Here is a 16,575-nt window from a genome sequence, read left to right on the forward strand (position 1 = left end):
CTCCCCTTCCCAAACTAATTAGGGAAATGCCCCTATTTTGACACTCAATTTTTAAAAAATCTAGTTTCAATTTAAAACTCGAGTTATAACAAACTAAAATTTGAAAAAAAAAAATTTCTAGAACTCGATTTTATGAAACTCGAGTTCCATTCAAGGAACTCGAGTTCCTTGAACTCAAGTTCCCTGTGAAGTACTCGAGTTCATAGAACTTGAGTGAAACTCGAGTTCCATGAACTTTTGAGTACTTTACATGGTACTTGAGTTCATGGAACTCGAGTTCCAAATATATATATATATATATATATATTCCTAAATCCACATTCGCTATAACTCGAAGTTCCGAAAATCGAGTTATACATTTGAAACTCGATTTTTAGAAAATTGAGTTTCAAAACAGGGACATTTCCCTAATTAGTTTGGGAAAGGGGGCAAAATGCTGGATTTTTTGTGTGAAAGGGGCATTTGCCCATTTTGGCCCATTCCCAGATTACGTGTGCCCCTTATTCACTCATTAAAACTTTTTTACTAGTTTCACTTTTTAATTTTTATTTTTTTACTTCCCATTTCAAAATATTTTCAATTGAGGTTTTACTCTAAATCCAAATTTTATAACTACTTATGCATTTACTATGCAAAAATTCATGTATATTTTAATATAAAAACTTATTTTTTCTATTTTATTTGATCACTTTACAAAATACTCACATTAGATTATCTATTCTAAATTCTATTTTATTAAAATATCAAACTTTTTTTATTTTTTAAATTAATTTTTTCCTCTTTGTACACCTCAACTACCGTCCATTCTCTTTTTTCATCCTTGTAAAATGCAAAGAAAAAGAAAAAAAAAACTAAGATTCATAATAATAGTAGTTGTGTATATTTTTGCACAAGTATTAATTAATTATAAGGAATTTATCCTACATCTACCTAACCATTTAAATAATATTTTGACATTAGACTGACAAATTTCTCTCATTTCTTAAAAAATAACACTACCATACAATTTATTATGCAAACTCATTATAATTTTTTTTATTTATAAAGTAACATTATTATTACAAACACAACTAAAAACTTTTAAAAAGTAACTTAAAAAAAAAGTAACATTAAACATTTCATATTTCACAGCATATGAACTGAGAAATTGAGAATCATATGATTTGATAATGTCAGATTCATGCTTTACTTTTATTGTCAATATTTGTTTGTCGGCAAGTAATTCATGTTACTTTTGGGGCAATTAAGTTCTCTAAACCAAATTTGTGCTTTATTTTTTCTGCTATTATTCAGAGGTTATTGTAATTATTCTTGAGGCAATTGGGTAAAAGGGATAAAGCATTTATATTTTGGATTTCATAGGCCAATTTATAATTTTTTTGGGGGGAGAGGCCAAGATTACATATTTTGGGCAAATTGTAAATTTTCTCTGTGCACACACATGCTAAGCATTTTTTTTTTTTTTTCCCCTCCAAAATTTGGGCAAGGCTAGGTCCGTCTCTGTGTGCAATGGAGATATTTTCTTAGGTTTCCAAGGAAAGGTGTGAGAAGTCTTCATTATACACTATTTTGGGACCCTCCCAAAGAAGAAAGTGTTGATGCTGTAAATGGAACCAGTGAATCTACAACGAAGAAGATAAAGTTCACACTGTTCACTAATTCAATAATCACTTGAGTTTTTAATATGTTACTGAGAAGTCAAAACGATGACATTTGTCTAAATGATAAACGGCATCGTTTCTCACTTATATCTGGCATGGCTTATTCAAGGCAGTAAACGGTGTCGTTTTATGAAGCTGTTCTTCCTCACTGAGCACGGTCTTGACTTGCTCTGTTTCAACAGAATTTGCTTCAGATATTTTGTATAGAGTGGAGATATTTTTGTGTACAGCTGTCATTTTCTGTTTATATATTGTGATGTATGTGTATGAAATTAATTAAGCTTGGAATACAAAGTTCAGAGAGTTCTCTTCCCAACTTCTCTCCCTGTTTCGTATTTCCTCCATTGTTGAAGCTTCAGCCTTTTCCTAATTCTCACAGATGCAATCCTTTTCTTGACTAGTCTTCAGCCGACAAATTATTAATGAAAAAAAACCATTCTGGTAGTTAAAAAGGCACTATCCTCAGTCTTAATTCTCATTAATTCCTCTTCTCCAAATACGATCAAAAGACCCATAATGCCATTCTGTCCACCCTATGACATGTCGCGGCCACCTCTCTACCTTTTCTACCTCCTTTTTTGCTTCTTCTCCCTTATCGCCGGGATCCAACCTGCTGACCTTCAAATTCTCATGAAACTGAAATCCGCACTTCAAACATCAAATGGTACCAGTGCCTTTAAATCTTGGGAATCCAGCAATTCCATGTGCAATTTCACTGGAATAACTTGCAATTCAGATGGTTCCGTTACAGAGATTGAACTTTCACGCCACAATTTAACTGGGGTTCTTCCTCTTGACTCCATATGCCAGCTCCAATCATTGGAAAAGCTCTCGTTTGGGTTCAACAACTTGCATGGTCCAATTATGGACGACTTGAACAATTGTGTCAAGCTGCTGTACTTGGATTTGGGCAACAATTTGTTCTTAGGGTGGTCGGCTCCAGACATATCTTCTCTAAGCCAATTACAGTATTTGTTTCTGAACAGAAGTGGATTGTCCGGATCATTTCCATGGAAATCACTCCAAAACATGACTGGCCTTGTTCGGCTGAGCCTCGGACACAATCTTTTCAATCCTTCTCCATTTCCGAATGATGTGTTGCAGCTTGCCAACCTCACCTGGATTCACCTATCCAACTGTAGCATCCAAGGAACAATTCCGGCAGAGATTGGAAACCTTAAAGAGGTAATCAACTTGGAGCTTTCGTGCAATAACATGACGGGGGAGATTCCAGTTGAGATTGGAAACCTTGTCAACCTCTGGCAGCTTGATCTCTCCAACAACTCATTCACAGGAAAACTTCCTGTTGGTTTAAGAAACCTCTCGAAGCTTGAGAGGTTTGATGTTACAATGAACTATATTGAAGGTGATGTGTCCGTTTTGAGGTTCTTGAGTAACCTAGTTTCTCTGGAACTATTTGCAAACAAGTTTTCTGGCCAATTACCGGCCGAGTTTGGTGAGTTCAAGAAGCTTGTGAACCTTACTCTAAACAAGAACAACTTCACCGGTCCCCTGCCTCAAAACCTTGGCTCTTGGGCCAAAGTCGAAAAAATCTCTGTGTCTTATAATTTCTTTACTGGTCCAATTCCACCAGATATGTGCAAACAAGGTACTATAAAGGGGCTTTACATGCATCACAATAATCTCACCGGTGAAATTCCAGCCAATTTCGTCAACTGTTCCACTCTACTTGAATTCAGGATCGATAATAATTTGCTTTCGGGTACCGTTCCCGCTGGAATCTGGGGATTACCGAACTTGCTCATTTTTGATATCTCGTTCAATAGTGTGGAAGGCCCAATTACATCTGATATAAAACATGCAAAGTCTCTTGTGGCGTTACGTGCAGAAAACAATCGCTTATCTGGTGAATTACCCGCAGAGATTTCAGAAGCCACGTCTTTGGTTTCAATTCGTCTGAATGACAATCTATTGCAAGGTAAGCTTCTTATTCCAATTTCTCCCATAACATTCTTTGGTATCTCAAACAATAGACTGACTGGAGAGATCCCGTATATGATTTGCAATGTAAGTTTTCTTAAAATCTTTGACGTCTCAAATAACAGTTTGAGTGGTAAGATTCCACAATGTTTGGGAAACTTCAGTAATCATCTATGGGTGCTAAATTTGCAAATGAATGACTTCCACGGCCCCATCCCTGATACATTTGCAAAGTGTCATAGTTTGGAACTTCTTGTCTTTAATGACAATCATTTAGGAGGGCTATTGCCAAAATCTTTGCTCAACTGTACAAATCTGGCAGTTATTGACCTTGGAAATAACATGATAAATGATATCTTCCCATATTGGTTGGAAGCTCTTCCCAATTTAGAGGTTCTTGCCTTGAAATCCAACAAAGTCCGTGGTCCTATTGGAAATCATAACAATAGTGGGATGTTTTTCTCGAAGCTACGAATTCTTGATCTTGGAAATAACAAGATCAATGATTTCTTCCCCTATTGGTTGGAAGCTCTTCCCAATCTACAGATTCTTGTCTTGAAATCCAACAGATTCCATGGTCCTGTTGGAAATCATAACACTCGTGGGATGTTTTTCTCTAAGTTACAAATTCTTGATCTCTCTTTCAATGAGTTTACTGGTTTTTTACCGAAAAATTATTTTGAAAACTTGAACACCATGATGATCAATGATGAAGATAAAAATGAATCGCAATATTTCGGCAAACGTCATTATTATCAAGATTCGGTGGTGGTGACAATAAAAAATATTGAGATTAAGCTACCAAGAATCCTAACTATCTTCACAACAATTGATTTATCAAGCAACAAATTTGAAGGAGATATTCCAGAAGTACTTGGAAGGCTTACAGTTCTCCGATTGCTTAACCTTTCCCATAATAACCTAACCAACCATATCCCACCATCATTGGCAAATATGTCAAGACTTGAATCCTTAGACCTTTCTTCAAATAGGCTAACAGGACAAATTCCTATTCAATTGACAAGTCTAACATTTTTGGCCATGATAAACCTTTCACGAAACCAACTTACTGGACCCATACCTGAAGGCAAGCAATTTGGTACGTTTGAAAATGACTCATACGAGTGGAACTTGGGGTTGTGTGGATTTCCTCTGTCAATGAAATGCAACACTAATGAGCTGCTGCTACCGCCACCACTACCATCAATATTCCAGGAAGACAAGGGTTTGATATTTGCGAGTGGATTTGATTGGAAGGTCGTGTTAATGGGCTATGGATGTGGATTTTTGTTTGGAATAACGATGGGATGTATTGCGTTTAAAAGAGGAAAACCTCAATGGCTTATAAGGTTTATTGAAGGAAAACGAAAAGAAAAGGTGAGAAGGTGCAATGATCATAGACCCAGGAAAAGAAGAAATTAAGGCATTCAAGGTATTGCAGAAGGTGATAAGGACTTCGTCTTACAGCAAAGCATTAGAATCATAGAATGGTGTATGACGTGGAGTTTATTATACTTGTATGAATTATGGTGGTGTTTTCTTCCTTCTAAATAATCGTATTCAACATTTCAGTATGTATATCTGAGGATATTCTGTTTTGAGATTGTATGGAATGTTAGAGCTAGTTTCGATGTTAGTCATATGCTTAGTTTTTTTTTTTTGTTGATAAAGCAGTCATATGCTTAGTTGGAGTTCTATTTTATGTATCTTATATTTAAGGGTATTTTGTGTGTTGGTTACTTTGTTTGAGACTTTGTGGCATGTTGGCCTTAGTTTGAAGGGTGGCCCAGGGTTAAGTTGGGCTTTTTGAGAGTTATATGGTTTAGACTCCTTTTTCGGCTGATGTCAATTTTAATCTAATTGTTTAAATTAAGTCCAATTGTTCAATTAAGTAATTAACCGATTGATATATGCATGGATAAACAATCAATAAAAACAATCCCAATCACAAATATTTCAGCCCATCGAACACAAGGATTTTTAAGAGAGAAAAACTCGAGAACAAGGCAAAAAACTCTTCAAGCCACTACGACACCAAATTATCTACTAGCGAAAATAGATGAACTGATGTATAAAGTTCAGTTTCAAGAACCATTACTCGGATCCAATAGATTGTATCACATGTATAAAGTTATCACTTCTGTGAGATTGAAAGAAGTAGAATTGGATAAGTAGTTTTAACTTTTAACCTAATTTTCTAATATTCTAATTCTTTTGCATTACACACATATACATATATATATATATATATATATATATAAACCTATTATTTTATGATTTTTATTGGCAAATGATTGGAGGAATAATTAGAAGAAAATTGAAGCACTAGTAAAAAAGAGTCATAGCCAAGTAGGAACTAGGAGGTGGTCCCAGTAACATGCCCTCCAGTCCACACAAAGAAGTGTTACAAAACGTGAGTCTTAGATTGAGAAATCCAATTTGTTCTCTTCTAAAAGAAAAACCGCACCAACCAACACCCTCTTGTTTTATAGTCAATTGACTATGTTAAAAGTTAAAACCATCTGTATAAAATTTGTTGACTATAAAACAAGAGGGTCTTGGTTGGTGCGGTTTTTCTTTTAGAAGAGAACAAATTGATTTCTCAATCTAAGACTCACGTTTTGTAACACTTCTTTGTGTGGACTGGAGGGCATGTTACTGGGACCACCTCCTAGTTCCTACTTGGCTATGACTCTTTTTTACTAGGGCCCATTTTTAAAGAAAAAATTGCTTAAAAGTGTAATTTGTGGGATATGTGAATAGTATACGGGTGCACTGTTCACAGTTGACTGGTCAATAATTGCAAGCTGAACAAAAAAAAACAAAAGAAAAAAAAAGAAAAACGCAAATTACAAAAGGCAAACACCAAATTAATTTGAATCCAAACGGATACTATATATTGTGATGTATGTGCATGAAATTAATTAAGCTTGGAATACAAAGTTCATAGAGTTCTCTTCCCAACTTCTCTCTCTGTTTCGTTGAAGCTTCAAGCTTTTCCTAATTCTCACAGATGCAATCCTTTTCTTGACTAGTCTTCGGCCGACAAATTATTTAAAAAAAAAAAAAAAAAAAACCATTCTGGTAGTTAAAAAGGCACTATCTTTAGTCTTAATTCTCATTAATTCCTCTTCTCCAAATACGATCAAAAGATCCATAATACCATTCTGTCCACCCTATGCCATGTCGCGGCCACCTCTCTACCTTTTCTACCTCCTTTTTTGCTTCTTCTCCCTTATCAGCGGGATTCAACCTGCTGACCTTCAAATTCTCATGAAACTGAAATCCGCACTTCAAACATCAAATGGTACCAGTGCCTTTAAATCTTGGGAATCCAGCAATTCCATGTGCAATTTCACTGGAATAACCTGCAATTCAGATGGTTCCGTTACAGAGATTGAACTTTCACGCCAAAATTTAACTGGGTTTCTTCCACTTGACTCCATATGCCAGCTCCAATCATTGGAAAAGCTCTCGTTTGGGTTCAACAACTTGCATGGTCCAATTATGGACGACTTGAACAATTGTGTCAAGCTGCTGTACTTGGATTTGGGCAACAATTTGTTCTTAGGGTGGTCGGCTCCAGACATATCTTCTCTAAGCCAATTACAGTATTTGTTTCTGAACAGAAGTGGATTGTCCGGATCATTTCCATGGAAATCACTCCAAAACATGACTGGCCTTGTTCGGCTGAGCCTCGGACACAATCTTTTCAATCCTTCTCCATTTCCGAATGATGTGTTGCAGCTTACCAACCTCACCTGGATTCACCTATCCAACTGTAGCATCCAAGGAACAATTCCGGCAGAGATTGGAAACCTTAAAGAGTTAATCAGCTTGGAGCTTTCGTACAATAACATGACGGGGGAGATTCCAGTTGAGATTGGAAACCTTGTCAACCTCTGGCAGCTTGATCTCTCCAACAACTCATTCACAGGAAAACTTCCTGTTGGTTTAAGAAACCTCTCGAAGCTTGAGAGGTTTGATGTTTCAATGAACTCTATTGAAGGCGATCTGTCCGAGTTGAGGTTGTTGAGTAACCTAGTTTCTCTGAAACTATTTGAAAACAAGTTCTCTGGCCAATTACCAACTGAGTTTGGTGAGTTCAAGAAGCTTGTGTACCTTGCTCTGTACAAGAACAACTTCATCGGTCCCCTGCCTCAAAACCTTGGCTCTTGGGCCAAAGTCGATAAAATCTCTGTGTCTCATAATTTCTTCACTGGTCCAATTCCGCCAGATATGTGCAAACAAGGTACTATGAAGGGGCTTTACATGCATCACAATAATCTCACCGGTGAAATTCCAGCCAATTTCGTCAACTGTTCCACTCTACTTGAATTCAGGATCAATGCTAATTTGCTTTCGGGTACTGTTCCCGCTGGAATCTGGGGATTACCGAACTTGCGCATTTTTGATATCTCGTTCAATAGTATTGAAGGTCCAATTCCATCTGACATAAAACATGCGAAGTCTCTTGTGGCGTTAGGTGCGGAAAACAATCGCTTATCCGGTGAATTACCCGCAGAGATTTCGGAAGCCACGTCTTTGGTTTCAATTCGTCTGAATGACAATCTATTGCAAGGTAAGCTTCTTATTCCAACTTCTCCTATAACATTCTTTAGTATCTCAAACAATAGACTGACTGGAGGGATCCCATATATGATTTGCAATGTAAGTTTTCTTAGAGTCTTTGATGTCTCAAAAAACAGTTTGAGTGGTAAGATTCCACAATGTTTGGGAAACTTCAGTAATCATCTATGGGTGCTAAATTTGCAAATGAATAACTTCCACGGCCCCATCCCTGATACATTTGCAAAGTGTAATAGTTTGGAACTTCTTGTCTTTAATGACAATCATTTAGGAGGGCTATTGCCAAAATCTTTGCTCAACTGTACAAATCTGGCAGTTATTGACCTTGGAAATAACATGATAAATGATATCTTCCCATATTGGCTGGAAGCTCTTCCCAAATTAGAGGTTCTTACCTTGAATTCCAACAAATTCCGTGGTCCTATTGGAAATCATAACACTAGTGGGATGTTTTTCTCGAAGCTACGAATTCTTGATCTTGGAAATAACAAGATCAATGATTTCTTCCCCTATTGGTTGGAAGCTCTTCCCAATCTACAGATTCTTGTCTTGAAATCCAACAGATTCCATGGTCCTGTTGGAAATCATAACACTCGTGGGATGTTTTTCTCTAAGTTACAAATTCTTGATCTCTCTTTCAATGAGTTTACTGGTTTTTTACCGAAAAATTATTTTGAAAACATGAACACCATGATGATCAATGATGAAGATAAAAATGAATCGCAATATTTCGGTAAACGTCATTATTATCAAGATTCGGTGGTGGTGACAATAAAAAATATTGAGATTAAGCTACCAAGAATCCTAACTACCTTCACAACAATTGATTTATCAAGTAACAAATTTGAAGGAGAGATTCCAGAAGTACTTGGAAGGCTTACAGTTCTCCGATTGCTTAACCTTTCCCATAATAACCTAACCAACCATATCCCACCATCATTGGCAAATATGTCAAGACTTGAATCCTTAGACCTTTCTTCAAATAGGCTAACAGGACAAATTCCTATTCAATTGACAAGTCTAACATTTTTGGCCATGATAAACCTTTCACGAAACCAACTTACTGGACCCATACCTGAAGGCAAGCAATTTGGTACGTTTGAAAATGACTCATACGAGTGGAACTTGGGGTTGTGTGGATTTCCTCTGTCAATGAAATGCAACACTAATGAGCTGCTGCCACCGCCACCACTACCATCAATATTCCAGGAAGACAAGGGTTTGATATTTGCGAGTGGATTTGATTGGAAGGTCGTGTTAATGGGCTATGGATGTGGATTTTTGTTTGGAATAACGATGGGATGTATTGCGTTTAAAAGAGGAAAAACTCAATGGCTTATAAGGTTTATTGAAGGAAAACGAAAAGAAAAGGTGAGAAGGTGCAATGATCATAGACCCAGGAAAAGAAGAAATTAAGGCATTCAAGGTATTGCAGAAGGTGATAAGGACTTCGTCTTACAGCAAAGCATTAGAATCATAGAATGGTGTATGACGTGGAGTTTATTATACTTGTATGAATTATGGTGGTGTTTTCTTCCTTCTAAATAATCGTATTCAACATTTGAGATTGTATGGAATGTTAGAGCTAGTTTCGATGTTAGTCATATGCTTAGTTTTTTATTTTGTTGATAAAGCAGTCATATGCTTAGTTGGAGTTCTATTTTATGTATCTTATATTTAAGGGTATTTTGTGTGTTGGTTACTTTGTTTGAGACTTTGTGGCATGTTGGCCTTAGTTTGAAGGGTGGCCCAGGGTTAAGTTGGGCTTTTTGAGAGTTATATGGTTTAGACTCCTTTTTCGGCTGATGTCAATTTTAATCTAATTGTTTAAATTAAGTCCAATTGTTCAATTAAGTAATTAACCGATTGATATATGCATGGATAAACAATCAATAAAAACAATCCCAATCACAAATATTCCAGCACATCGAACACAAGGATTTTTAAGAGAGAAAAACTCGAGAACAAGGCAAAAAAACTCTTCGAGCCACTACGACACCAAATTATCTACTAGCGAAAATAGATGAACTGATGTATAAAGTTCAGTTTCAAGAACCATTACTCGGATCCAATAGATTGTATCACATGTATAAAGTTATCACTTCTGTGAGATTGAAAGAAGTAGAATTGGATAAGTAGTTTTAACTTTTAACCTAATTTTCTGATATTCTAATTCTTTTGCATTACACACATATACATACATATATATATATATATATATATATAAACCTATTATTTTATGATTTTTATTGGCAAATGATTGGAGGAATAATTAGAAGAAAATTGAAGCACTAGTAAAAGAGTCATAGCCAAGTAGGAACTAGGAGGTGGTCCCAGTAACATGCCCTCCAGTCCACACAAAGAAGTGTTGCAAAACGTGAGTCTTAGATTGAGAAATCCAATTTGTTCTCTTCTAAAAGAAAAACCGCACCAACCAACACCCTCTTGTTTTATAGTCAATTGACTATGTTAAAAGTTAAAACAATCTGTATAAAAGAGTTCTTTTTCCCAGCACAATGAGGCCTATTGTTGCTTCAAAGAAGATTCCAAAGAAATTGCTCAGTTGGATTGGGACCTAAACATGTATAAGAACCTAAACATGTGATTGTGGAATGCGACATTAATTTAAATGTATAAACTACTGGTTATTACTAGTTTTTTGCTTAAGAAATAAACACACACACAAGAGAGAGGAAAAATGGGTTATTACTAGTTCAAACCTTATTTTTCCCTTAATTTGTATTACCAATATTTGATCTTGATATATCTCTATCTTTGCTATTAATGAGAGTATATAACCATATTTTCAAGAAATAAATTAATTTTGACTTTCAAATATGCAAAACTAGTAAAATCTCTAATAGTTGAATAAGAGATATGAGGTTCAACATTCGCCTACACTAAAAACCAATTGATATCTTGGTCTGATAATAAAGAGTTATCATTAAGAGTGAACGCTATAAGTTGAAGCTCTCTTAAAAAAAATGCAAAACTTTTATTCTTTCAAATATATATATATATATATATATATATGTGTGTGTTATATATATATAAAAGCAGCAAAACTTCTACGTGGGTATAAAAAATATGTGGTTGAGATTTTTTTTTTTTTTTTTTCTAATAATAAATGTGGATGGCTCTACCCCCATAAATGGAGAGTGGTCACCATTTCTAACAAACGAGAACCCTTCAATAACAGCTCACATACAAGGGGACCCATTTGAATTTTTAAGCCTTTCTTTTTTGGGTATTGTCAAATTTTCACATACACTTAATCAAATTTTCAATGTTGTCCTTTTTAGTGGTTTTCTTTTGATGCTTTTAACTAGACAATATTCATATAATAGTTTCTATCAACGACATAATTGGAAGAATCTTTATATATTATTAATATTTAATAAATTAAGATGTTTTAATGAAAAAAGATGGTTGCTTAATTATGTATGGTTTAAAATATATATACAGTTTTAACCAAAACTTATTATATATTCAACTTTGAGTAATCAAAGAAAATATATATAAAAATTGTGGATAATAAAATGTGTTAGCGGTGAATTTATATGAAATTGATGTTGTATAAATAGCTACTATATATATTGTGGGGCCCGGCCCAAAAATAATGGGCTATTCCAAATTTAGGCCCGTCCGAGGAGCGTCCTGCCCGAAGAGAAACCACATATGAAGCATTACTCAATCCCAATAACGCCAAGGAAACCTGTCCGAGGAGTAACTCCTCCTCGGACGTCACGAAGCTCAGACGAGGAACTCTCCCCAGCCATTTCAGTTCATCCTCCCAACATATAAAATGAATAAAATCCAAAATATCTCATGGAAAGCTACCACCACATTAATTGCGCCCCAACCACCCTCTTGGCCGCATTAATGAGGAAAAGACCCCTGAACAGTACCACCTTGGCCTCTGCAACTCACAAAGGGAGTGATGAGGGCGGCTGATGTGACAGTTGCTCAAGTAGATGCTTAGATGATCAACAGGTGTAAGGTTGAGATGAGAGGAGGAGAACTATATAATGTAGTGGAGTCCCTCAAAGAAGAGGAGGAAAAAACTGTATTAGGAACTGAAGAAATAGAATCATACGTGAGAGATCTATTCTTATGTTTTTTATTTTTTGCAAACAATACTGTCCATGTATTAGACCGAATAGTTTCACTGAGGCTAAGTTCTTTGACCCATCCTCTACAAATATTTATTGTGGGTTGTGCTTTGGGCCAAGGCCTGATCAATAGAAGTTGGGCCAGGAAAATCGTGCAACTACAATTGGCGCCGTCTGTGGGAAGAACTAAGGCATTAGCTAGTGCAACGGTCGAGCATGGCAGAACTAGATCCGCACCAGGAGGATCCTCACCAAGCTAACTCCCAACGGACATAACCCGTCGAGTCCCAGAGGCAAAATAACCCAACCAACTCGGGCGGTAGGGGGAATCGCGAGGGAAGTGTGCATACTATCCGGACGAGCCAGAGTCACACTCAGATAGGAAGTCACGTGTCTCAGAGGCGAAATAGTCACCAGGCCATGCAGCGAGAGATAGATGACCTAAAAAGGAAGTTACGACGTGTGCAGCGAAGACGATCTCCCTCTGACTCAGGCGAGTCTTCTAACGCGGAGGACGTGAGTTACAGACAAAGGTCAAGGACCCCCCCAAGTGAAACCTTTTCTTACGAAAAGGAACCACGCCCTGTATGGAAGTATGAGATCCCATCCAGCAAAGGTTCGGGGAACGACGCCATGAAGAAGGCGCTGGATCAGGTCTCAAGGTCACCCTTCACGAATAGAATCGAAGGGGCTAAGCTGCCAAGACGCTTCAACCAACCGGTGTTCGCCATCTATAACGGCAGAGCAGACCCGGTAGAGCACGTGAGTCAGTTTAACCAGAAAATGGCAATTTATTCGCAAAACGAAGCCCTAATGTGCAAAATCTTCCCATCCAGCTTGGGATCGATGGCAATGAGGTGGTTCAACAGCCTGAAGACAAACTCCGTAGGCTCCTACAAGCAGCTCACTCAAGCTTTTTGCTCCCGTTTTATTACAAACACCAGAGTCCCTCAACCTCTCAGTTCGCTACTATTCTTATCCATGCACGAAGGAGAAACCCTGAAAGCGTACTCGGATAGGTATTGGGAGGTGTATAACGATTTAGATGACAACCATGATAATGTTGCTATCAGCACGTTCAAAAGCGGTCTCCCCACCGAGCATGGCTTAAGGAAATCCCTCACCAGAAAACCAGTTACTGACGTCCAACAGCTAATGGATAGGATCGACAAGTACAAAAGAGTAGAGGAAGATCAGCTGCAAGGGAGGGGAAAGGAGAAGGTTATCCCCCCCAAAGCAAGTGATTTCAGGTCGGAACGTCACAATCCTGGTCAGCCGAGGAGAGATTTTCCGCGACAGGCTGGGCAGAGCAACCCGCAAATAGTGAACGCCGTATTCAAAGAGCCAGTACAACAGGTACTGGAGAAAGTAAGGGATGAACCCTATTTCAGGTGGCCGGGAAAGATGGCTGGAGACCCTTCCAAACGTAACCAAAACCTGTACTGCCACTATCAAGGTCACCCTTCACGAATAGAATCGAAGGGGCTAAGCTGCCAAGACGCTTCAACCAACCGGTGTTCGCCATCTATAACGGCAGAGCAGACCCGGTAGAGCACGTGAGTCAGTTTAACCAGAAAATGACAATTTATTCGCAAAACGAAGCCCTAATGTGCAAAATCTTCCCATCCAGCTTGGGATCGATGGCAATGAGGTGGTTCAACAGCCTGAAGACAAACTCCGTAGGCTCCTACAAGCAGCTCACTCAAGCTTTTTGCTCCCGTTTTATTACAAACACCAGAGTCCCTCAACCTCTCAGTTCGCTACTATTCTTATCCATGCACGAAGGAGAAACCCTGAAAGCGTACTCGGATAGGTATTGGGAGGTGTATAACGATTTAGATGACAACCATGATAATGTTGCTATCAGCACGTTCAAAAGCGGTCTCCCCACCGAGCATGGCTTAAGGAAATCCCTCACCGGAAAACCAGTTACTGACGTCCAACAGCTAATGGATAGGATCGACAAGTACAAAAGAGTAGAGGAAGATCAGCTGCAAGGGAGGGGAAAGGAGAAGGTTATCCCCCCCAAAGCAAGTGATTTCAGGTCGGAACGTCACAATCCTGGTCAGCCGAGGAGAGATTTTCCGCGACAGGCTGGGCAGAGCAACCCGCAAACAGTGAACGCCGTATTCAAAGAGCCAGTACAACAGGTACTGGAGAAAGTAAGGGATGAACCCTATTTCAGGTGGCCGGGAAAGATGGCTGGAGACCCTTCCAAACGTAACCAAAACCTGTACTGCCACTATCATCAGGACCATGGGCATACTACTGAGGACTGCAGGAATCTGTGGAATCACCTAGATCAATTGGTCTGAGAAGGAAAGTTACGTCACCTGCTGCACCCATCGAGCGGCCATCCCGGCCAGGCAACACAAGAGCCTCGAAGGGACGTGTATTTAAGACCCCCCACCGGGACGATACATGTCATCCCCGCTGCACCAGGAAGAACTGGGCCACCCATCCCCAGGGTATTAGCTGTTGATCAGCTCCCCTTCGAGGGCAGGCAAAGGGATCCCAAAAGGTCAAAAAAGGGAAGCTCTTTGATACTGGGATTCTCGGATGAGGATAAGAGAGGAATTGTTCAACCTCACGATGATGCCTTGGTGGTCACATTGCGAATTGGGGGCTTCGATGTGAAAAGGGTGTTAGTAGACTCGGGAAGTGCGGTGGAGATAATGTACCCTGACCTATACAAGGGGCTGAACTTGAAGCCGGAAGATTTGACAGCTTATGACTCCCCCCTTCTCAGCTTCGAGGGAAGGATTGTTACGCCAAAGGGGCAAATCCGACTGCCCGTACAGACTGGGGTGGAAGTGGTGGAGGTGAATTTCATCTTGGTCGACGCTTATTCACCCTACACCGCGATAGTTGCAAGGCCATGGATCCACGCCCTAGAGGCCGTGACCTCCACACTTCACCAAAAAGTAAAATACCTATCTGGAGGACACGTAGAAGAGATCCAAGGAGATCAGGCCGTGGCCAGGAAGTGTATGGTGGCCGCCATTTTACATCGGCCCTTAGTCGAGTCCTCGGTCCCAGAGAGCTTATAGCAACCAGCCTCCTCGGCAAGGCAAGACGATGGGCTGGCCGAGGAGATAAGGTGTGAAAGTTTAGATAAGATTGTTGTCAACGATGACCCGGAGAAGTTCTTTCAGGTCGGCTCTGAATTTCCCCCTCAAGAAAAGGAGGAACTGGTCAGATTTCTCAGAGAAAATGTCGACGTATTCGCATGGGACGCCTACGACGCCCCGGGAGTTGATCCCAGCCTCATTTGTCACCACCTGAACGTCAACCCCTCTTCCACTCCGAAGAAGCAGCCACCCCAACGCCCTTCAAAGGAACACGCTAGTGCTGTAAGAGACGAAGTGGCAAAATTGAAAAGAGCAGGGGCTATCAAAGAGGTCTTTTATCCCGAATGGTTGGCGAACACGGTGGTGGTAAGGAAGAAGACAGGGAAGTGGAGGGTCTGCGTGGACTTCACGGACCTGAACAAGGCATGCCCCAAGGACCCATTCCCTCTACCTCGAATCGATCGATTGGTGGATGCAACCGTAGGGCACCCTCGAATGAGCTTCCTGGACGCCTTCCAGGGCTATCATCAGATACCCCTTACGCTAGAGGACCAGGAGAAAACGACTTTCATGACGCTCATCGGAAATTATCATTATAAGGTGATGCCGTTCGGGCTAAAGAACGCGGGCTCAACCTACCAAAGGATGATGACTCGGATATTCGAGCCACAACTGGGCAAAATCATTGAGGTTTATATAGACGATATGGTTGTGAAGAGTAAAAGGGTGTCCGAGCACGTGAAAGACCTCGGAATAATCTTCGTTATCTTAAGGAAGCACCGGTTGAGCTGAATGCCTCCAAATGTTCATTCGGGGTCGGGTCTGGGAAATTCCTAGGGTACATGGTCACCCACAGGGGAATAGAAGTAAGTCCCGACCAAATCAAAGCCATTAACAGCCTACATACTCCTCGGAATCCGAAGGAGGTGCAGAAGCTCACTGGCATGATTGCGGCATTAAACCGGTTCATATCACGATCGGCGGATCGATGTCGGCCTTTTTACCTCCTGATAAACAAGTGGAAAGAGTTCGAATGGTCGGAGGATTACGTTGAGGCTTTCCAGCAGCTTAAGGACTACCTGTCCCGACCACCCATCATGTCCAGTCCTGAGGCAGATGAGGTGCTGTTTGCCTACATCGCCGTAGCTCCCTACGCTGTAAGCCTGGTGCTAATACGGGATGATAATGGGGTGCAGCGAC

The 16,575-nt window shown here is 39.5% G+C and overlaps 1 protein-coding gene across 2 annotated transcripts; it reads left to right on the forward strand.

Annotated features, from left to right (window-relative positions):
- The first annotated feature begins 1,955 nt into the window (after positions 1-1,955).
- Positions 1,956-9,878, forward strand: LOC126714884 (receptor-like protein kinase 7). Of its 2 annotated transcripts, none has more exons than XM_050415288.1 (2): positions 1,956-4,420; positions 9,005-9,878. In XM_050415288.1, exons 1-2 carry the CDS (start codon positions 2,178-2,180, stop codon positions 9,606-9,608), a joined length of 2,847 nt encoding a protein of 948 aa, XP_050271245.1. In that variant the 5' UTR covers positions 1,956-2,177; the 3' UTR covers positions 9,609-9,878. The 2 variants fall into 2 exon arrangements, with proteins under 2 accessions (XP_050271245.1, XP_050271246.1); XM_050415289.1 differs by having other exon boundaries at positions 1,956-3,504; positions 8,089-9,878.
- Positions 9,879-16,575: the final 6,697 nt, after the last annotated feature.

The sequence above is a fragment of the Quercus robur genome, chromosome 2 (genome assembly GCF_932294415.1).
Source record: "Quercus robur chromosome 2, dhQueRobu3.1, whole genome shotgun sequence".
NCBI classification, from domain to species: domain Eukaryota; kingdom Viridiplantae; phylum Streptophyta; class Magnoliopsida; order Fagales; family Fagaceae; genus Quercus; species Quercus robur.

Coding starts and splice junctions, on each gene's coding strand:
- LOC126714884 (XM_050415288.1), top strand. CDS start 2,178: ATGCCATTCTGTCCACCCTATGACATGTCGCGGCCACCTCTCTACCTT. Junction 4,421..9,004: donor CTACCAAGAATCCTAACTAT/CTTCACAACAAT, acceptor AATCCTAACTAC/CTTCACAACAATTGATTTAT.